The sequence below is a fragment of the Oncorhynchus masou genome, chromosome 12 (assembly GCF_036934945.1).
Source record: "Oncorhynchus masou masou isolate Uvic2021 chromosome 12, UVic_Omas_1.1, whole genome shotgun sequence".
Classification (NCBI taxonomy): domain Eukaryota; kingdom Metazoa; phylum Chordata; class Actinopteri; order Salmoniformes; family Salmonidae; genus Oncorhynchus; species Oncorhynchus masou.
The window spans coordinates 10,839,751-10,860,626 of NC_088223.1; the positions used below are offsets into that span (position 1 = coordinate 10,839,751).

Sequence of the window (20,876 nt, forward strand, 5' to 3'; positions counted from 1 at the left end):
AAAAAGTTTGAAATATCCAATAAATGTCGTTCCACTTCATGATTGTGTCCCACTTGTTGTTGATTCTTCACAAAAAAATAGTTTTATTTTAAATGTTTGAAGCCTGAAATGTGGCAAAAGGTCGCAAAGTTCAAGGGGGCCGAATACTTTCGCAAGGCACTAATATGACATTTGTAATGTCTTTATTGTTTTGAAACTTCTGTATGTGTAATGTTTACTGTTAATTTGTATTGTTTATTTCACTTTATATATTCACTTTATATATTATCTACCTCACTTGCTTTGGCAATGTTAACACATGTTTCCCATGCCAATAAATCCCTTGAATTGAATTGAGAGAGAGAGAGAGAGAGACAGAGAGACAGAGAGAGAGAGAGATAGAGAGAGACAGAGACAGAGATGAAAATGGCTGTGGAGCAGTAGATCCAGTTATGTACAACTGATTCCAGTCCAGGAGGTTCTCTGGTCTGGTCATATAAATAATACCCCTAGAGGTTCTAATGGGCATCACCAAGCTCACACACACACACACACACACACACACACACACACACACATGCACACACACACGCGCACACACACACACACACACGCGCAGACACACATGCGCACACACACACGCACGCACACACAAACACACACACACACGCGCGCGCGCACACACAAACTGCGTCATCATTGAGGTAAAAGCTTACACAAAACGCACAGACACACACACACAGTGTGGAGAGCAGGGGTGTATATAAGGGGTGTCTCTCTGAGCGGAGAAGTTCCTCCATGCCTTTCTCACACACACTCCTCCAACACTCTCTCTCTCTGTCTCCATCTCTTTACTGAAGGTAAGAACATTACTTATTCTCTCTCTCTGATTGTTTTTCTCGGTTCTTTTAAGAACAAATGAATTACCTAATTGTATGTAAATAGTAGTTCTTGAGTCAGGTACGAGAACAAGAACTTTGGAGAACAATCTTTTAATATATATATTTTTTTTTATGAATCCAAATGCAATATTTTCTTGTTAAGTTGAGTTTTATCAAGTAGATAATTGATGTAACTTGGACTGCCGTGTCTATAATGATTGATCCGTTGAAGTGTGAAGATAACTGATGTAACTTGGACTGCCGTGTCTATAATGATTGATCCGTTGAAGTGTGAAGATAACTGATGTAACTTGGACTGCCGTGTCTATAATGATTGATCTGTTGAAGTGTGAAGATAACTGATGTAACTTGGACTGCCGTGTCTATAATGATTGATCCGTTGAAGTGTGAAGATAACTGATGTAACTTGGACTGCCGTGTCTATAATGATTGATCCGTTGAAGTGTGAAGATAACTGATGTAACTTGGACTGCCGTGTCTATAATGATTGATCTGGTGAAGTGTGAAGATAACTGATGTAACTTGGACTGCCGTGTCTATAATGATTGATCCGTTGAAGTGTGAAGATAACTGATGTAACTTGGACTGTCGTGTCTATAATGATTGATCCGTTGAAGTGTGAAGATAACTGATGTAACTTGGACTGCCGTGTCTATAATGATTGATCTGGTGAAGTGTGAAGATAACTGATGTAACTTGGACTGCCGTGTCTATAATGATTGATCTGGTGAAGTGTGAAGATAACTGATGTAACTTGGACTGCCGTGTCTATAATGATTGATCCGTTGAAGTGTGAAGATAACTGATGTAACTTGGACTGCCGTGTCTATAATGATCGACTGAACTGCAGCTTTATTGATTGTACCAGCTGCCGGCGATCTCACCGATCTTCCACATAGACCTCTTCATAGACTGCTATCAGAAATCACAACATTACTTACCTTTGTTTCATTTGATGTTTTACGGTAAAAAAATAAGTCCATTTTTCCATAGAGCAACTTTAGTGTCTATTCTATTCTTGAGTAGCTCATTTTATTTTGAGTATTCGTCTGGAAAATAAGTTTGGCAATTCATTAATAATTTTACTGGATGTGTGAAAGTAGCCGTGAAGGGGAAGGGAGGGACAATTGCAACTAAGTGCCTCCAGAACAGTCAATAACAGTATTACATCACTAATGCCTCTGTGGGATATACTTTCAGTAAATCAGTTGCGTGGTAATGTAGCTTGGTTTTTAATGGAGTTGAAACATAGCTTGGTTTTTAATGGAGCAGCACTGAAACCAATGTGGTTTGGTTTGAGTGGCTCTCTAAATGTTGGAACATCCAACCACATCGTGTTACTGTAGGATGTGGGAGGAGAGAAATTAGAGAGAAAGAGAAAGGAGAGAGAAAGAAAAGAGAGAGAAAGAGGAGAGAGAAAGAAAAGACAGCAAGAGAGGGAGAAAGGAGAGAGAAAGAAAAGAGAGAGAGGGAGAAAGGAGAGAGAAAGAAAAGAGAGAGAAAGAGAGGTAGAAAGGAGAGAGAAAGAAAAGAGAGAGAAAGAGAGGTAGAAAGGAGAGAGAAAGAGAGGGAGAGAGGAGAGAGAAAGAAAAGAGAGGGAGAGAGGAGAGAGAAAGAGAGGGAGAGAGGAGAGAGAAAGAAAAGAGAGAGAAAGAGGGAGAGAGGAGAGAGAAAGAAAAGAGAGAGAAAGAGGGAGAGAGGAGAGAGAAAGAAAAGAGAGAAAGAGAGGGAGAGAGGAGAGAGAAAGAAAAGAGAGAGAAAGAGAGGGAGAGAGGAGAGAGAAAGAAAAGAGAGAGAAAGAGGGAGAAAGGAGAGAGAAAGAAAATAGAGAGAAAGAGAGGGAGAGAGGAGAGAGAAAGAAAAGAGAGAGAAAGAGGGAGAGAGGAGAGAGAAAGAAAAGAGAGAAAGAGAGAGAGAGAGAGGAGAGAGAAAGAAAAGAGAGAGAAAGAGGGAGAGAGGAGAGAGAAAGAAAAGAGAGAAAGAGAGGGAGAGAGGAGAGAGAAAGAAAAGAGAGAGAAAGAGAGGGAGAGAGGAGAGAGAAAGAAAAGAGAGAGAAAGAGAGGGAGAGAGGAGAGAGAAAGAAAAGAGAGAGAAAGAGGGAGAAAGGAGAGAGAAAGAAAATAGAGAGAAAGAGAGGGAGAGAGGAGAGAGAAAGAAAAGAGAGAGAAAGAGGGAGAGAGGAGAGAGAAAGAAAAGAGAGAAAGAGAGGGAGAGAGGAGAGAGAAAGAAAAGAGAGAGAAAGAGAGGGAGAGAGGAGAGAGAAAGAAAAGAGAGAGAAAGAGGGAGAAAGGAGAGAGAAAGAAAATAGAGAGAAAGAGAGGGAGAGAGGAGAGAGAAAGAAAAGAGAGAGAAAGAGGGAGAGAGGAGAGAGAAAGAAAAGAGAGAAAGAGAGGGAGAGAGGAGAGAGAAAGAAAAGAGAGAGAAAGAGAGGGAGAGAGGAGAGAGAAAGAAAAGAGAGAAAGAGAGGGAGAGAGGAGAGAGAAAGAAAAGAGAGAAAGAGAGGGAGAGAGGAGAGAGAAAGAAAAGAGAGAGAAAGAGAGGGAGAGAGGAGAGAGAAAGAAAAGAGAGAGAAAGAGGGAGAAAGGAGAGAGAAAGAAAATAGAGAGAAAGAGAGGGAGAGAGGAGAGAGAAAGAAAAGAGAGAGAAAGAGGGAGAGAGGAGAGAGAAAGAAAAGAGAGAAAGAGAGAGAGAGAGAGAGAGGAGAGAGAAAGAAAAGAGAGAGAAAGAGGGAGAGAGGAGAGAGAAAGAAAAGAGAGGGAGAGAGGAGAGAGAAAGAAAAGAGAGAGAAAGAGAGGGAGAGAGGAGAGAGAAAGAAAAGAGAGAGAAAGAGAGGGAGAGAGGAGAGAGAAAGAAAAGAGAGAGAAAGAGGGAGAAAGGAGAGAGAAAGAAAATAGAGAGAAAGAGAGGGAGAGAGGAGAGAGAAAGAAAAGAGAGAGAAAGAGGGAGAGAGGAGAGAGAAAGAAAAGAGAGAAAGAGAGAGAGAGAGAGAGAGGAGAGAGAAAGAAAAGAGAGAGAAAGAGGGAGAGAGGAGAGAGAAAGAAAAGAGAGAAAGAGAGGGAGAGAGGAGAGAGAAAGAAAAGAGAGAGAAAGAGAGGGAGAGAGGAGAGAGAAAGAAAAGAGAGAAAGAGAGGGAGAGAGGAGAGAGAAAGAAAAGAGAGAGGGAGAGAGGAGAGAGAAAGAAAAGAGAGAAAGTGTAAAAAGTAGAAAGAAGCAGTTTAACCATTTTCACCTTTATCTTGCAATTCTCCCCTCTCCTTCCCACTACACCTCTCCCCTCTCTCTTCCCCTCTTCCCTTCTCGCTCCCCCTCTCTCTCTCTCTTCCCCGCTCTCCCTTCCACTCTCTCCCCTAGATGACTGCAGGGTTTTGTATGTGTGTTCTGCTGGTGGTCCTGTGCACTAGCTGTTCAGGACGCACACACTTCTCTCCCCCCCTCCAAGAGGGCAGCCCTGCCCTGCCCCCTCCCTCTGAAGGTAAGAACAGGGAGAGGTGCCACATCCGGATGTTGAATACATTTCTATCAACGTTAAAACACCTGAGCAACGGTCGACTTATCTTTCCCGGGACATAAAAAACATCACGTGCTCTAGAAAGACGCTATAGCAATAAAAGGTTTCATTCATGATATTATCATTATTTCTTTATGTCGTTTAGTTCTGTCAAAACAACCCAAGACAGTTAACAAATGCTAACAAGATGCTAACAAGGTGGTTTGTATTTCCTTTCATAGCACGTCTCGAAACCAAAGCCCACTTCCTCTCCGAGCCATACCTCAGACATACTCCCTCCTCTCCTTTGGTCAATACCAACCCATATATGGGAGAAGGCAGAGTCTCCAGAGCCAAACTCAGTGAACTGTTGGCTCGACTCATCTCCTCACAGAAAGGTGAGTTTAAATAAATGTCATAAAAAATACGGCCTACCAAAAGGCCTCCTGCGGACAATTTTGTCCTATAGAAATATAGGACAAAACACACATCATGACAAGAGAGACAACACAACACTACATAAAGAGAGACCTATAAGACAAGAGTGTGAGTGTGAGTGAGAGTGTGTGAGTGTGAGCGCGTGTGTGTGTGTAGAGAGATGAAAGAGCTCACATTGTTCTCTTCAAGTGAACATTTTCTGAAGTCCCTTTAGAACCTGTCTCTATTTCTCTGGTTGCTATGACAGCGAGAGTGAGTTGAAGTCCCTTTAGAACCTGTCTCTATTTCTCTGGTTGCTATGACAGCAAGAGTGAGTTGAAGTCTCTTTAGAACCTGTCTCTATTTCTCTGGTTGCTATGACAGTGAGTTGAAGTCCCTTTAGAACCTGTCTCTATTTCTCTGGTTACTATGACAGTGAGTTGAAGTCCCTTTAGAACCTCTCTTTCTCTGGTTACTATGACAGTGAGAGTGAGTCGAAGTCCCTTTAAAACCTGTCTCTATTTCTCTGGTTGCTATGACAGTGAGTTGAAGTCCCTTTAGAACCTGTCTCTATTTCTCTGGTTACTATGACAGTGAGTTGAAGTCCCTTTAGAACCTCTCTTTCTCTGGTTGCTATGACAGCGAGAGTGAGTTGAAGTCCCTTTAGAACCTGTCTCTATTTCTCTGGTTACTATGACAGTGAGTTGAAGTCCCTTTAAAACCTGTCTCTATTTCTCTGGTTGCTATGACAGTGAGTTGAAGTCCCTTTAGAACCTGTCTCTATTTCTCTGGTTACTATGACAGTGAGTTGAAGTCCCTTTAGAAACTCTCTTTCTCTGGTTGCTATGACAGCGAGAGTGAGTTGAAGTCCCTTTAGAACCTGTCTCTATTTCTCTGGTTACTATGACAGTGAGTTGAAGTCCCTTTAGAACCTGTCTCTATTTCTCTGGTTGCTATGACAGTGAGTTGAAGTCCCTTTAGAACCTGTCTCTATTTCTCTGGTTACTATGACAGTGAGTTGAAGTCCCTTTAGAACCTCTCTTTCTCTGGTTGCTATGATAGTGAGTGAGTTGAAGTCCCTTTAGAACCTGTCTCTATTTCTCTGGTTGCTATGACAGTGAGTTGAAGTCCCTTTAGAACCTGTCTCTATTTCTCTGGTTACTATGACAGTGAGTTGAAGTCCCTTTAGAACCTGTCTCTATTTCTCTGGTTACTATGACAGTGAGTTGAAGTCCCTTTAGAACCTCTCTTTCTCTGGTTACTATGACAGTGAGAGTGAGTCGAAGTCCCTTTAAAACCTGTCTCTATTTCTCTGGTTGCTATGACAGTGAGTTGAAGTCCCTTTAGAACCTGTCTCTATTTCTCTGGTTACTATGACAGTGAGTTGAAGTCCCTTTAGAACCTCTCTTTCTCTGGTTGCTATGACAGCGAGAGTGAGTTGAAGTCCCTTTAGAACCTGTCTCTATTTCTCTGGTTACTATGACAGTGAGTTGAAGTCCCTTTAAAACCTGTCTCTATTTCTCTGGTTGCTATGACAGTGAGTTGAAGTCCCTTTAGAACCTGTCTCTATTTCTCTGGTTACTATGACAGCAAGAGTGAGTTGAAGTCCCTTTAGAAACTCTCTTTCTCTGGTTGCTATGACAGCGAGAGTGAGTTGAAGTCCCTTTAGAACCTGTCTCTATTTCTCTGGTTACTATGACAGTGAGTTGAAGTCCCTTTAGAACCTGTCTCTATTTCTCTGGTTGCTATGACAGTGAGTTGAAGTCCCTTTAGAACCTGTCTCTATTTCTCTGGTTACTATGACAGTGAGTTGAAGTCCGTTTAGAACCTCTCTTTCTCTGGTTGCTATGATAGTGAGTGAGTTGAAGTCCCTTTAGAACCTGTCTCTATTTCTCTGGTTGCTATGACAGTGAGTTGAAGTCCCTTTAGAACCTGTCTCTATTTCTCTGGTTACTATGACAGTGAGTTGAAGTCCCTTTAGAACCTGTCTCTATTTCTCTGGTTACTATGACAGTGAGTTGAAGTCCCTTTAGAACCTCTCTTTCTCTGGTTGCTATGACAGCGAGAGTGAGTTGAAGTCCCTTTAGAACCTGTCTCTATTTCTCTGGTTACTATGACAGTGAGTTGAAGTCCCTTTAGAACCTGTCTCTATTTCTCTGGTTGCTATGACAGTGAGTTGAAGTCCTTTAAAACCTGTCTCTATTTCTCTGGTTACTAAGACAGTGAGTTGAAGTCCCTTTAGAACCTCTCTTTCTCTGGTTGCTTTGACAGCGAGAGTGAGTTGAAGTCCCTTTAGAACCTGTCTCTATTTCTCTGGTTACTATGACAGCAAGAGTGAGTTGAAGTCCCTTTAGAACCTGTCTCTATTTCTCTGGTTACTATGACAGTGAGTTGAAGTCCCTTTAGAACCTGTCTCTATTTTTCTGGTTACTATGACAGTGAGTTGAAGTCCCTTTAGAACCTGTCTCTATTTCTCTGGTTGCTATGACAGTGAGAGTGAGTTGAAGTCCCTTTAGAACCTGTCTCTATTTCTCTGGTTGCTATGACAGTGAGAGTGAGTTGAAGTCTCTTTAGAACCTGTCTCTATTTCTCTGGTTACTATGACAGTGAGTTGAAGTCCCTTTAGAACCTGTCTCTATTTCTCTGGTTGCTATGACAGTGAGAGTGAGTTGAAGTCCCTTTAGAACCTGTCTCTATTTCTCTGGTTGCTATGACAGTGAGAGTGAGTTGAAGTCTCTTTAGAACCTGTCTCTATTTCTCTGGTTACTATGACAGTGAGTTGAAGTCCCTTTAGAACCTCTCTTTCTCTGGTTGCTATGACAGTGAGAGTGAGTTGAAGTCCCTTTAGAACCTGTCTCTATTTCTCTGGTTACTATGACAGTGAGTTGAAGTTCCTTTAGAACCTGTCTCTATTTCTCTGGTTACTATGACAGTGAGAGTGAGTTGTTGATCCAGATGGTATTTGTGAAAAGAAACCTGTAGTTTGTACATGTGTGAGCAGGTATATCTTTTCGGGTCTTTCCTTCTATCTTCTTAAATGTATCTGCTTTGTCAGTGATAGTATCACATACAGACCCACATACACAGAGAACAGACAGAGAACAGACAGAGAACAGATACAGAGAACAGATAGAGAACAGACAGAGAATGGTGCTCTCAGATAGCATGTTATGGTGCTCTCAGATAGCATGTTATGGTGCTCTCAGATAGCATGTTATGGTGCTCTCAGATAGCATGTTATGGTGCCCTCAGATAGCATGTTATGGTGCCCTCAGATAGCATGTTATGGTGCCCTCAGATCGCATGTTATGGTGCTCTCAGATAGCATGTTATGGTGCTCTCAGATAGCATGTTATGGTGCTCTCAGATAGCATGTTATGGTGCTCTCAGATAGCATGTTATGGTGCTCTCAGATCGCATGTTATGGTGCTCTCAGATAGCATGTTATGGTGCTCTCAGATAGCATGTTATGGTGCCCTCAGATAGCATGTTATGGTGCTCTCAGATCGCATGTTATGGTGCCCTCAGATCGCATGTTATGGTGCTCTCAGATAGCATGTTATGGTGCTCTCAGATAGCATGTTATGGTGCTCTCAACTAGCATGTTATGGTGCTCTCAGATAGCATGTTATGGTGCCCTCAGATCGCATGTTATGGTGCTCTCAGATAGCATGTTATGGTGCTCTCAGATAGCATGTTATGGTGCTCTCAGATAGCATGTTATGGTGCTCTCAGATAGCATAGCATGTTCTTGAATTGGAATACAAAAAGTAGCTGGCAATAACTTACTGAAGTTACGATTAGAGCTGTATACTCTCGAGCTCTCCAAGGTTCTTTTATTTTACTAGGCAAGTCAGTTAAGAACAAATTCTTATTTTCAATGACGGCCTAGGAACAGTGGGTTAACTGCCTTGTTCAGGGGCAGAACAACAGATTTGTACCTTGTCAGCTCGGGGGTTTATAACTTGCAACCTTCCGGTTACTAGTCCAATGCTCTAACCACTAGGCTACCCTGCTGCCCCATGTGAGCTAAATATCGATGTGCTGAGTTCACGTCTCAAACTCAACAAGCCAGAGATTCCAACTTTAGTGTTTCCAAAGTTCCTTTTTATACTTTATTACCATGAAATCATCACAAGCTATACATATAGTCTGTTATTACGTACACACCTCTACTATGTAAATGAGACAGAAACATGGTGAAGAGGGTGAAAGGTCAGATAAAGAGATGGAGCACAAAAGAGAGAGAGAGAGAGATAGGCAAGCCAGAAAAAAGGAGAGAGAGAGGGAGAGATAAAGACGGGTCATTGAGAGAGAGAGATAAGCAAGCCAGAAAAAAAGAGAGAGATGGAGAGAGAGAGGGAGAGATAAAGATGGGTCATTGAAAGAGATGGAGAGAGAGGGAGATAAAGATGGGTCATTGAAAGTGATGGAGAGAGAGAGGGAGAGATAAAGACGGGTCATTGAAAGAGATGGAGAGAGAGAGAGAGGGAGATAAAGATGGGTCATTGAAAGAGATGGAGAGAGAGAGAGGGAGAGATAAAGATGGGTCATTGAAAGAGATGGAGAGAGAGAGAGAGGGAGATAAAGATGGGTCATTGAAAGAGATGGAGAGAGAGAGAGGGAGAGATAAAGATGGGTCATTGAAAGTGATGGAGAGAGAGAGGGAGAGATAAAGACGGGTCATTGAAAGAGATGGAGAGAGAGAGAGAGGGAGAGATAAAGATGGGTCATTGAAAGAGATGGAGAGAGAGAGAGGGAGAGATAAAGACAGGTCATTGAAAGAGATGGAGAGAGAGAGGGAGAGATAAAGACAGGTCATTGAAAGAGATGGACAGAGAGAGAGGGAGAGATAAAGATGGGTCATTGAAAGAGATGGAGAGAGAGAGAGAGGGAGAGATAAAGACAGGTCATTGAAAGAGATGGAGAGAGAGAGAGGGAGAGATAAAGACAGGTCATTTAAAGAGATGGAGAGATAAAGATGGGTCATTGAAAGAGATGGAGAGAGAGAGAGGGAGAGATAAAGATGGGTCATTGAAAGAGATGGACAGAGAGAGAGGGAGAGATAAAGATGGGTCATTGAAAGAGATGGAGAGAGAGAGAGAGGGAGAGATAAAGACAGGTCATTGAAAGAGATGGAGAGAGAGAGAGGGAGAGATAAAGATGGGTCATTGAAAGAGATGGAGAGAGAGAGAGAGGGAGAGATAAAGACGGGTCATTGAAAGAGATGGAGAGAGAGAGAGGGAGAGATAAAGATGGGTCATTGAAAGAGATGGAGAGAGAGAGAGGGAGAGATAAAGATGGGTCATTGAAAGAGATGGAGAGAGAGATGGAGAGGTGTAATTGTGCCTCTGAAACTCATTAGTAAAAGCCTGTTATTAATTCTATAACCAGACGGAGGGTTGGGCTTAGAACACTGGCCTCTGACACACACACACACACACACACACACACACACACACACACACACACACACACACACACACAGAGAGAGAGAGATCATTCTGAGATCTGTGAAGTGCCTTGGCTCAAAGGGAGCATGTGAGAGGACTAGATGTAACATGCTTGACAGTTACACCTCCTACACTGACAGTGTGTGTGTGTGTGTGTGTGTGTGTGTGTGTGTGTGTGTGTGTGTGTGTGTGTGTGTGTGTGTGTGTGTGTGTGTGTGTGTGTGTGTGAGGTAGTGAGGGGAGTGATAAAAGCTCCACAGTGACACTAACACCATGGATATTACCATCACACGCCTGTCAAACCACCACGGTCAGATGTTACCAGTGTCATCCTCGTCCTATATTACCATCACACCAGTAAAAGGTTTTTAAAAACGGTGTTATAGCTCTCCTTCTTTCGCTCTCCTCCCTCCCCCCCTCCCTTGCTCCCTCCTCCCTCCCTGCTCCCTCTAGGTTACATCAATGGGAACTCAACAGTGAACAGCAGAGCCAGCGGTCTCAGTGCTAACCACCTGATAAAAAACCGAGACTACACCGGGTGGATGGACTTTGGCCGCCGCAGCGCAGAAGAAAACGAGCACTCCTTGTAGAAAAGTAGTCCCTCTCTACAAGAAAAGAACAAGTCACTGTCTCGTCATGAGAGTGTATTTATTCTGTATTTGATGTACATTTGTTTGTAAACACTATATGATGCAATATACAGCATCTACAGTGGCAAGAAAAAGTATGCGAACCTCTTGGAATTACCTGGATTTCTACATATATTTGTCATCAAATTTGATCTGACACAGGGTGCTTAAACTAATAACACGCAAATAATTGTATTTTTTTGGTCTATATTGAGTACATAATTTAAACTTTCCCAGTGTAGGTTGGAAAAAGTATGTGAACCCCCCTAGACTAATGACTTCTCCTAAAGCTAATTGGAGTCAGTAGTCAGCTAACCTGGAGTCCAATCAATGAGAGGAGATTGGAGAATTTGGTTAGAGCTGCCCTGCCCTATAAAAAAAACACTCAATTTTTTTGTTTGCTATTCACAAGGATCATTGCCTGATGTGAACGTGCCTCGAACAAAAGAGATCTCAGAAGACCTAATATTAAGAATTGTTGACTTGCATAAATCTGGAAAGGGTTATAAAAGTATCTCTAAAAGCCTTGATGTTCATCAGTCCACGGTAAGACAAATTGTCTATAAATGGAGAAAGTTCAGCACTGTTGCTACTCTCCCTAGGAGTGGCCATCCTGCAAAGATGACTATGAGAGCACAGCACAGAATGCTCAATGAGGTTAAGAAGAATCCTAGAATGTCAGCTAAAGACTTACAGAAATCTCTGGAACATGCTAACATCTCTGATGATGAGTCTACGATATGTAAAACACTAAACAAGAATGGTGTTCATGGGAGGACGCCACGGAAGAAGTCACTGCTGTCCAAAAAAAACATTGCTGCATGTCTGAAGTTTGTAAAAGTGCACCTGGATGTTCCACAGGTCTACTGGCAAAATATTCTGTGGTCAGATGAAACTACAGTTGAGTTGTTTGGAAGGAACACACAACACTGTGTGTGGAGAACAAATAGGCACAGCAAACCAACATCAAAACCTCATCCTCACTGTAAAGTATGGTCATCATGGTTTGGGGCTGCTTTGCTGCCTAGGGGCCTAGACAGCTTGCAATCATTGACGGGAAAATTAATTCCCAAGTTTATCAATACATTTTGCAGTAGAATGTTAAGCTATCTGTCCGCCAATCGACGCTCAACAAAAGTTGGGTGACACAACAGGACAACGACCCAAAACATAAAAGTAAATCAACAACAGAATGACTTCAACAGAAGAAAATACGCCTTCTGGAGTGGCCCAGTCAGAGTCCGGACCTCAACCTGATTGAGATGCTGTGGCATGACCTCAGGAGAGCAGTTCACACCAGACATCCCAAGAATATTGCTGAACTGAAACAGTTTTGTAAAGAGGAATGGTCCAAAATTCCTCCTGACTGTTGTGCAGGTCTAATCCGCAACTACAGAAAAACATTTGGTTGAGGTTATTGCTGCCAAAGGAGGGTCAACCAGTTATTAAATCCAAGGGTTCACATACTTTTCCCACCCTGCACTGTGAATGTTTACACGGTGTGTTCAATAAAGACATGAAAACGTATCATTGTCTGTGTGTTATTAGTGTAAGCAGACTGTGTTCGTCTATTGTTGTGACTTAGATGAAGATCAGATCAGATCAAATGTTATGGCAACTTTATGCAGAAATACAGGTAATTCCAAAGGGTTCACATACCCATTCTTGCCACTCTACATATGCCACATTTAGCAGAAAGGCTATTTAATGTTCTGGTTTTCTGTCCTGGCTTTTTGTCTGTTTATGGTTTTGGAGGGAATTGTATGGAATATAAAAAGGTCAGGTGTGGATGGAAAGAGATTTATAGTTCTCAGTGAGACAAACCTGGATCAATACCTGGTCAGGTGTGGATGGAAAGAGATTTATAGTTCTCAGTGAGACAAACCTGGATCAATAAAAGTTGAGAATGTACAGTATTTCAACAGAAGTTCCCAAAGACACACACACACACACACACACACACACACACACACACACACACACACACACACACACACACACACACACACACACACACACACACACACACACACACACACACACACACACACACACACACACACACACACACACACACACACACACACACACACACACACACACGCGCCAACCATATAATCTACTCGTGGTATAACCTCAAGACTTTACACTAGAAATTAAAATAGTGAGCAGTGGCCTATTAGAGTACATCAAGTTGGTAGAATACACAGCTCTACTCCTCTAGAACCACAGTCCTGCTGCTTTACAGTTCTCTCAATTAACCAATTACTATAATTGATTAAATGATTAAGGCCATTGATTGGTCAGAGAGTACACACACCTGGTTTCCCGGGTCTGAATCAGTCTCTGATTAAAAGGCAAGGATGAAAAACCAGTATCATGAATATTTATTATTATTATATTATTATTTATTTAGGCCTATGTATGCGCAGTGCTGATTTTAGCATGTACAGTTGAAGTCGGAAGTTCACATACACCTTAGCCAAATACATTTAAACTCAGTTTTTCACAATTCCTAACATTTAATCCAAGTAATAATTCCCTGTCTCAGGTCAGTTAGGATCACCACTTTATTTTAAGAATGTGAAATGTCAGAATAATAGTAGAGAGAATGATAATTTCAGCTTTTATTTCTTTCATCACATTCCCAGTGGGTCAGAAGTGTGGTGGTTAATTTCTGTATTATCAAATGAGGAGAGACAATCTTATCGCACAAGTCAAGAGTTATAATTAAACTGAATCTTTATTAGTGAGAGCTTTGCAATAGCGGTGACTCATCTGAGGTTGATTCGTTGACAGAGACCCAACAAATCAAATCAAATCAAATTTTATTTGTCACATACACATGGTTAGCAGATGTTAATGCGAGTGTAGCGAAATGCTTGTGCTTCTAGTTCCGACAATGCAGTAATAACCAACAAGTAATCTAACTAACAATTCCTAATCTACTGTCTTATACACAGTGTAAGGGGATAAAGAATATGTACATAAGGATATATGAGTGAGTGATGGTACAGAGCAGCATAGGCAAGATACAGTAGATGGTATGGAGTACAGTATATACATGTGAGATGAATATGTAAACAAAGTGGCATAGTTAAAGTGGCTAGTGATACATGTATTACATAAGGATGCAGTCGATGATATAGAGTACAGTATATACATGTGAGATGAATATGTAAACAAAGTGGCATAGTTAAAGTGGCTAGTGATACATGTATTACATAAGGATGCACAAAGGCTACTGGGGTATTTTATAGCACAGATCCCCTAGTCAACATAACAAACCACCGATATTACGAACAGTTCACAAAGTCAGACTTTATAAATGACAAAGGAGTATCCCGTAGCCAGATAGCGTTCACTTTAAATTATCGTTCAGTTTAGCCCCTAAGACGAGGTTCCTATCTCATTCCTGTTACTCCTAGCATAAAAACAGCAACTCGACCAATGGCATAAATCAATTGTCAACTCCAGACACATCCCCCAAGGCCAAAGGAGGGAGTGACTGGCACACAAACATTGTGGAAACCAGTAATTGGTTCCCCATTAATCACACCATCCCTTCACATGGTTTAAGAATAGGTAAAGACACATTCACATATGAAGACAATGTTCCCTCCTGTTCTCTTTCCTTTCTGGTATTCTGCATAGCACCAGGGACATGTGAAAGACAAGCCTGACCTCTCCTCTCTCTGGGCCCCAGGTGACTGAGCCCCCAGGTGACTGAGCCCCAGGTGACTGAGCCCTCAGGTGACTGAGCCCCCAGGTGACTGAGCCCCCAGGTGACTGAGCCCCAGGTGACTGAGCCCCAGGTGACTGAGCCCCAGGTGACTGAGCCCCAGGTGACTGAGCCCCCAGGTGACTGAGCCCCAGGTGACTGAGCCCCCAGGTGACTGAGCCCCAGGTGACTGAGCCCCAGGTGACTGAGCCCCAGGTGACTGAGTCCCAGGTGACTGAGTCCCAGGTGACTGAGCCCCAGGTGACTGAGCCCCAGGTGACTGAGCCCCCAGGTGACTGAGCCCCCAGGTGACTGAGTCCCAGGTGACTGAGCCCCAGGTGACTGAGCCCCCAGGTGACTGAGCCCCAGGTGACTGAGCCCCAGGTGACTGAGCCCCCAGGTGACTGAGCCCCAGGTGACTGAGCCCCAGGTGAGCCCCAGGTGACTGAGTCCCAGGTGACTGAGCCCCAGGTGACTGAGCCCCAGGTGACTGAGCCCCAGGTGACTGAGCCCCCAGGTGACTGAGCCCCAGGTGACTGAGCCCCAGGTGACTGAGCCCCAGGTGAGCCCCAGGTGACTGAGCCCCAGGTGACTGAGCCCCAGGTGACTGGGCCCCAGGTGAGCCCCAGGTGACTGAGCCCCAGGTGAGCCCCAGGTGACTGAGCCCCAGGTGACTGAGCCCCAGGTGACTGAGCCCCAGGTGACTGAGCCCCAGGTGAGCCCCAGGTGACTGAGCCCCAAGTGAGCCCCAGGTGACTGAGCCCCAGGTGAGCCCCAGGTGACTGAGCCCCAGGTGAGTCCCAGGTGACTGAGCCCCAGGTGACTGAGCCCCAGGTGACTGAGCCCCAGGTGACTGAACCCCCAGGTGACTGAGCCCCCAGGTGACTGAGCCCCCAGGTGACTGAGCCCCAGGTGACTGAGCCCCAGGTGACTGAGCCCCCAGGTGACTGAGCCCCAGGTGACTGAGCCCCCAGGTGACTGAGCCCCAGGTGACTGAGTCCCAGGTGACTGAGCCCCAGGTGACTGAGTCCCAGGTGACTGAGTCCCAGGTGACTGAGCCCCAGGTGACTGAGTCCCAGGTGACTGAGCCCCCAGGTGACTGAGTCCGAGGTGACTGAGTCCCAGGTGAGCCCCAGGTGACTGAGCCCCCAGGTGACTGAGCCCCAGGTGACTGAGCCCCAGGTGACTGAGCCCCAGGTGACTGAGTCCCAGGTGACTGAGCCCCAGGTGACTGGGCCCACAGGTGACTGAGCCCCAGGTGACTGAGCCCCAGGTGACTGAGCCCCCAGGTGACTGAGCCCCAGGTGACTGAGCCCCCAGGTGACTGAGCCCCAGGTGACTGAGCCCCCAGGTGACTGAGCCCCAGGTGACTGAGTCCCAGGTGACTGAGCCCCCAGGTGACTGAGCCCCAGGTGACTGAGCCCCAGGTGACTGAGTCCGAGGTGACTGAGCCCCAGGTGACTGAGCCCCCAGGTGACAGAGCCCCAGGTGACTGAGCCCCAGGTGACTGAGTCCCAGGTGAGCCCCAGGTGACTGAGTCCCAGATGAGCCCCAGGTGACTGAGCCCCCAGGTGACTGAGCCCCAGGTGACTGAGTCCCAGGTGACTGAGCCCCAGGTGAGCCCCAGGTGACTGAGCCCCAGGTGAGCCCCAGGTGACTGAGCCCCAGGTGACAGAGCCCCAGGTGACTGAGTCCCAGGTGACTGAGCCCCAGGTGACAGAGCCCCAGGTGACTGAGCCCCAGGTGACTGAGCCCCAGGTGACTGAGCCCCCAGGTGACTGAGCCCCAGGTGACTGAGCCCCAGGTGAGCCCCCAGGTGACAGAGCCCCAGGTGACTGAGCCCCAGGTGACTGAGTCCCAGGTGACTGAGCCCCAGGTGACTGAGTCCCAGGTGACTGAGTCCCAGGTGACTGAGTCCGAGGTGACTGAGCCCCAGGTGACTGAGCCCCAGGTGACTGAGCCCCCAGGTGACTGAGCCCCAGGTGACTTGTAAGTCGCTCTGGATAAGAGCGTCTGCTAAATGACTTAAATGTAAATGTAAATGTAAATGTGACTGAGTCCCAGGTGACTGAGCCCCAGGTGACTGAGCCCCAGGTGACTGAGTCCGAGGTGACTGAGTCCCAGGTGACTGAGTCCCAGGTGAGCCCCAGGTGACTGAGCCCCCAGGTGACTGAGCCCCAGGTGACTGAGCCCCAGGTGACTGAGCCCCAGGTGACTGAGTCCCAGGTGACTGAGCCCCAGGTGACTGGGCCCACAGGTGACTGAGCCCCAGGTGACTGAGCCCCAGGTGACTGAGCCCCCAGGTGACTGAGCCCCAGGTGACTGAGCCCCCAGGTGACTGAGCCCCAGGTGACTGAGCCCCCAGGTGACTGAGCCCCAGGTGACTGAGTCCCAGGTGACTGAGTCCCAGGTGAGCCCCAGGTGACTGAGCCCCAGGTGACTGAGCCCCAGGTGACTGAGCCCCAGGTGACTGAGTCCCAGGTGACTGAGCCCCAGGTGACTGAGCCCCAGGTGACTGAGCCCCAGGTGACTGAGCCCCAGGTGACTGAGCCCCAGGTGACTGAGCCCCAGGTGACTGAGTCCCAGGTGACTGAGTCCCAGGTGACTGAGCCCCAGGTGACTGAGCCCCAGGTGACTGAGCCCCAGGTGACTGAGTCCGAGGTGACTGAGCCCCAGGTGACTGAGCCCCCAGGTGACAGAGCCCCAGGTGACTGAGCCCCAGGTGACTGAGTCCCAGGTGAGCCCCAGGTGACTGAGTCCCAGATGAGCCCCAGGTGACTGAGCCCCCAGGTGACTGAGCCCCAGGTGACTGAGTCCCAGGTGACTGAGCCCCAGGTGAGCCCCAGGTGACTGAGCCCCAGGTGAGCCCCAGGTGACTGAGCCCCAGGTGACAGAGCCCCAGGTGACTGAGTCCCAGGTGACTGAGCCCCAGGTGACTGAGCCCCAGGTGACTGAGCCCCAGGTGACTGAGCCCCAGGTGACTGAGCCCCAGGTGACAGAGCCCCAGGTGACTGAGCCCCCAGGTGACTGAGCCCCCAGGTGACTGAGTCCCAGGTGACTGAGCCCCAGGTGACTGAGCCCCAGGTGACTGAGCCCCAGGTGACTGAGTCCCAGGTGACTGAGTCCCAGGTGAGGGAAGAAGTGCAACTGCCAACACCAGAGTCCAAAGGGATACATTCTAATAACAAGTATATCACATAAGCATATTATGCAGATAAGACATCTTAATTATCAATGTTACCCAACTAATTCTGATTCATCCGCCACAGAAGTTTACATACACTCAATTAGTATTTGGTCGCATTGCCTTTAAATTGTTTAACTTGGGTCAAACGTTTCAGGTAGCCTTCCACAAGCTTCCCACAATAAGTTGGGTGAATTTTGGCCCATTCCTCCTGACAGAGCTGGTGTAACTGAGTCAGGTTTGTAGGCCTCCTTGCTTGCACATGCTTTTTCAGTTCTGCCCACAAATTGAGGTCAGGGCTTTGTGATGGCCACTCCAATACCTTGACTTTGTTGTCCTTAAGCCATTTTGCCACAACTTTGGAAGTATGCTTGGGGTCATTGTCCATTTGGGAGACCCATTTGCGACCAAGCTTTAACTTCCTGACTGATGTCTTGAGATGTTGCTTCAATATATCCACATAATTTTGCTACCTCATGATGCCATCTATTTTGTGAAGTGCACCAGTCCCTCCTGCAGCAAAGCACCCCCACAACATGATGCTGCCACCCCCATGCTTCACGTTTGGGATGATGATCTTCAGCTTGCAAGCATCATCCTTTTATTCTCCAAACATAACAATGGTCATTATGGCAAAACAGTTCGATTTTTGTTTCATCAGACTAGAAGACATTGCTCCAAAAAGTATGATCTTTGTCCCCATGTGCAGTTGCAAACCGTAGTCTGGCTTTTTTATGGCGGTTTTGGAGCAGTGGCTTCTTCCTTGCAGAGCGGTCTTTCAGGTTATGTCGATATAGAACTCGTTTAACTGTGGATATAGATACTTTTCTACCGGTTTCCTCCAGCATCTTCACAAGGTCGGCAGTGTAGCCTAGTGGTTAGAGCGTTGGACTAGTAACCGAAAAATCCCCGAGCTGACAAGGTACAAATCTGTCGTTCTGCCCCTGAACAGGCAGTTAACCCACTGTTCCCAGGCCATCATTGAAAATAAGAATTTGTTCTTAACTGACTTGCCTGGTAAAATAAAGGAAAAATAAAAATAAAAGGTCCTTTGCTGTTGTTCTGGGATTGATTTGCACTTTTCGCACCAAAGTACGTCCTTCTCTAGGAGACAGAACGCGTCTCCTTTCTGAGTTGTGTGACGGCTGTGTGGTCCCATGGTGTTTATACTTGTGTACTATTGTTTGTACAGGTAAACGTGGTACCACCTTCAGGCATTTGAAAACTGCTCCCAAGGATGAAACAGACTTGTGGAAGTCTACATTTTATTTTCTGAGATCTTGGCTGATTTATTTAGATTTTCCCATGATGTCAAGCAAAGAGGCAGTGAGTTTGAAGGTAGGTCTTGAAATACATCCACAGGTACACCTTCAATAGACTAAAATTATGTCAATTAGCCTTTTAGAAGCCTCTAAAGCCATGACATAATTTTCTGGAATTGTCCAAGCTGTTTAAAGGCACAGTCAACTTCGTATATGTAAACTTCTGACACACTGGAATTGTGATACAATAAATTAAGTGAAATAATCTGTCTGTAAACAACTGTTGGAAAAATGACTTGTGTCATGTACAAAGTAGATGTCCTAACCAACTTGCCAAAACTATAGTTTGTTAACAAGAAATTTGTGGAGTGGTTGAAAAACAAGTTTTAATGACTCCAACCTAAGTGTATGTAAACTTACGACATCAACTGTAAATCTTGATGTGGCAAAAAAACGTTGTATGTATTATAGATGCACGCCAGCAAAGTCACTACACCAAACAACAAAACACAAGATTAATTGTACTATAATGGTGACAAACGGTGCCCACAAACTGTTAGGGCCTACATAAAGCTGTCCCAACAGCAGAGTCCCAACACCTTACCACTGCTACACCTGGCTATAAGTGGAGTCTTGTCTGGCAGCGAAACAATTCATTCAGCCTCATTTACTGCCTTTTAAAAAACATAGCTGATATGGCTGACTTGCTTTAACAAATGTGGTTTCTACTGAAAATTGAGATGTACAAACTATGGCATAAGGGAAAGACGAGCAGATCAGAGGCCATCCGTAATTTCCATCAAGTCAATAATGAGCGAGCTAGGACGGACGTTGTCAATATAACTATTTGTTCAGCACTTTTGAAATGTACAGCGCCAGAATTCAAAACATTTGGCGGTCTTACAGTATTCTCCCTGTACACCAAGTCAGAACCGTAGGATAGATAATGGGGGGCATATGAGCAGACAATAAAAGCTCTTACAATATTCAATGATGACATCTCTCTAAAACAGGCTATAGGCTTATTAAGAGGGGAAAAGGGACCAAATTATTAGCGTGAGGCACATGGGCTACTAACAGCTTACTACACAACATACACTCAGTAAGGTTATTACTTTCTAAGCTACAGTAACATATCTCCCTGTCATATTCCATCATTTATGCAGCAGCATACAATACATTTTTAGATTCACGTTGTTCTGCTGTGCTCACTTCCTTCCAAACCACTCATTGTTGAATTTGCCATTTCTATTTTGTTGTGTAATGTTTATGTCCCAATTCCGATGAGCACCGATATGATTTATCTGTAATTTCTCTTCTTAATTTCTCTTCATATAACAAGGATTAAAAGGATTTGCCAGTAGATTGTCGACTTGATTCATGATGATGACTGCAAGCTAATTTTTTGAAAGTATGATGTGGACATGATCCGTCCAATCAAAGCTACTGTAGAAATATCGTGATTTGACGTCATTTTATCTGTGACCAATGACCTTGACCCTGCTTGGATGGGTACCTATAATGTCAGCAGCCGAAGGTCTAGAATTTTCGAGGTCTCCCCTTACATTTCGCGGTGACAGAGTTTCCCCATGTGTGACAGAACACTGAGCTATTCACAAACCAAAAATAATCAGCACATAGCAGGTAAAATGTGGGCACATTTGCCCTAAATGACACACAGTGTGTGCGCAAGTCTAATCGTGTTTCCATAAAATGTTTGGGTTAAGTTATTGGTAGATTTAAGTTTCCGATTAAAATGCAGTAATTTACCAGTTTGCAATCATCCACGTGGATGTGATGTTCAGATGCTCATGAACAATTCCTTTAGTTTATTTCCATATA

The 20,876-nt window shown here is 45.1% G+C and overlaps 1 protein-coding gene across 1 annotated transcript; it reads left to right on the plus strand.

The window, feature by feature from the left end:
• The first annotated feature begins 810 nt into the window (after positions 1-810).
• Positions 811-10,828, plus strand: LOC135549027 (cholecystokinin-like). Its single transcript, XM_064979097.1, has 4 exons — positions 811-839; positions 4,233-4,353; positions 4,611-4,766; positions 10,692-10,828. Exons 2-4 carry the CDS (start codon positions 4,233-4,235, stop codon positions 10,826-10,828), a joined length of 414 nt encoding a protein of 137 aa, XP_064835169.1. The 5' UTR covers positions 811-839.
• The last annotated feature ends 10,048 nt before the right edge of the window (positions 10,829-20,876 follow it).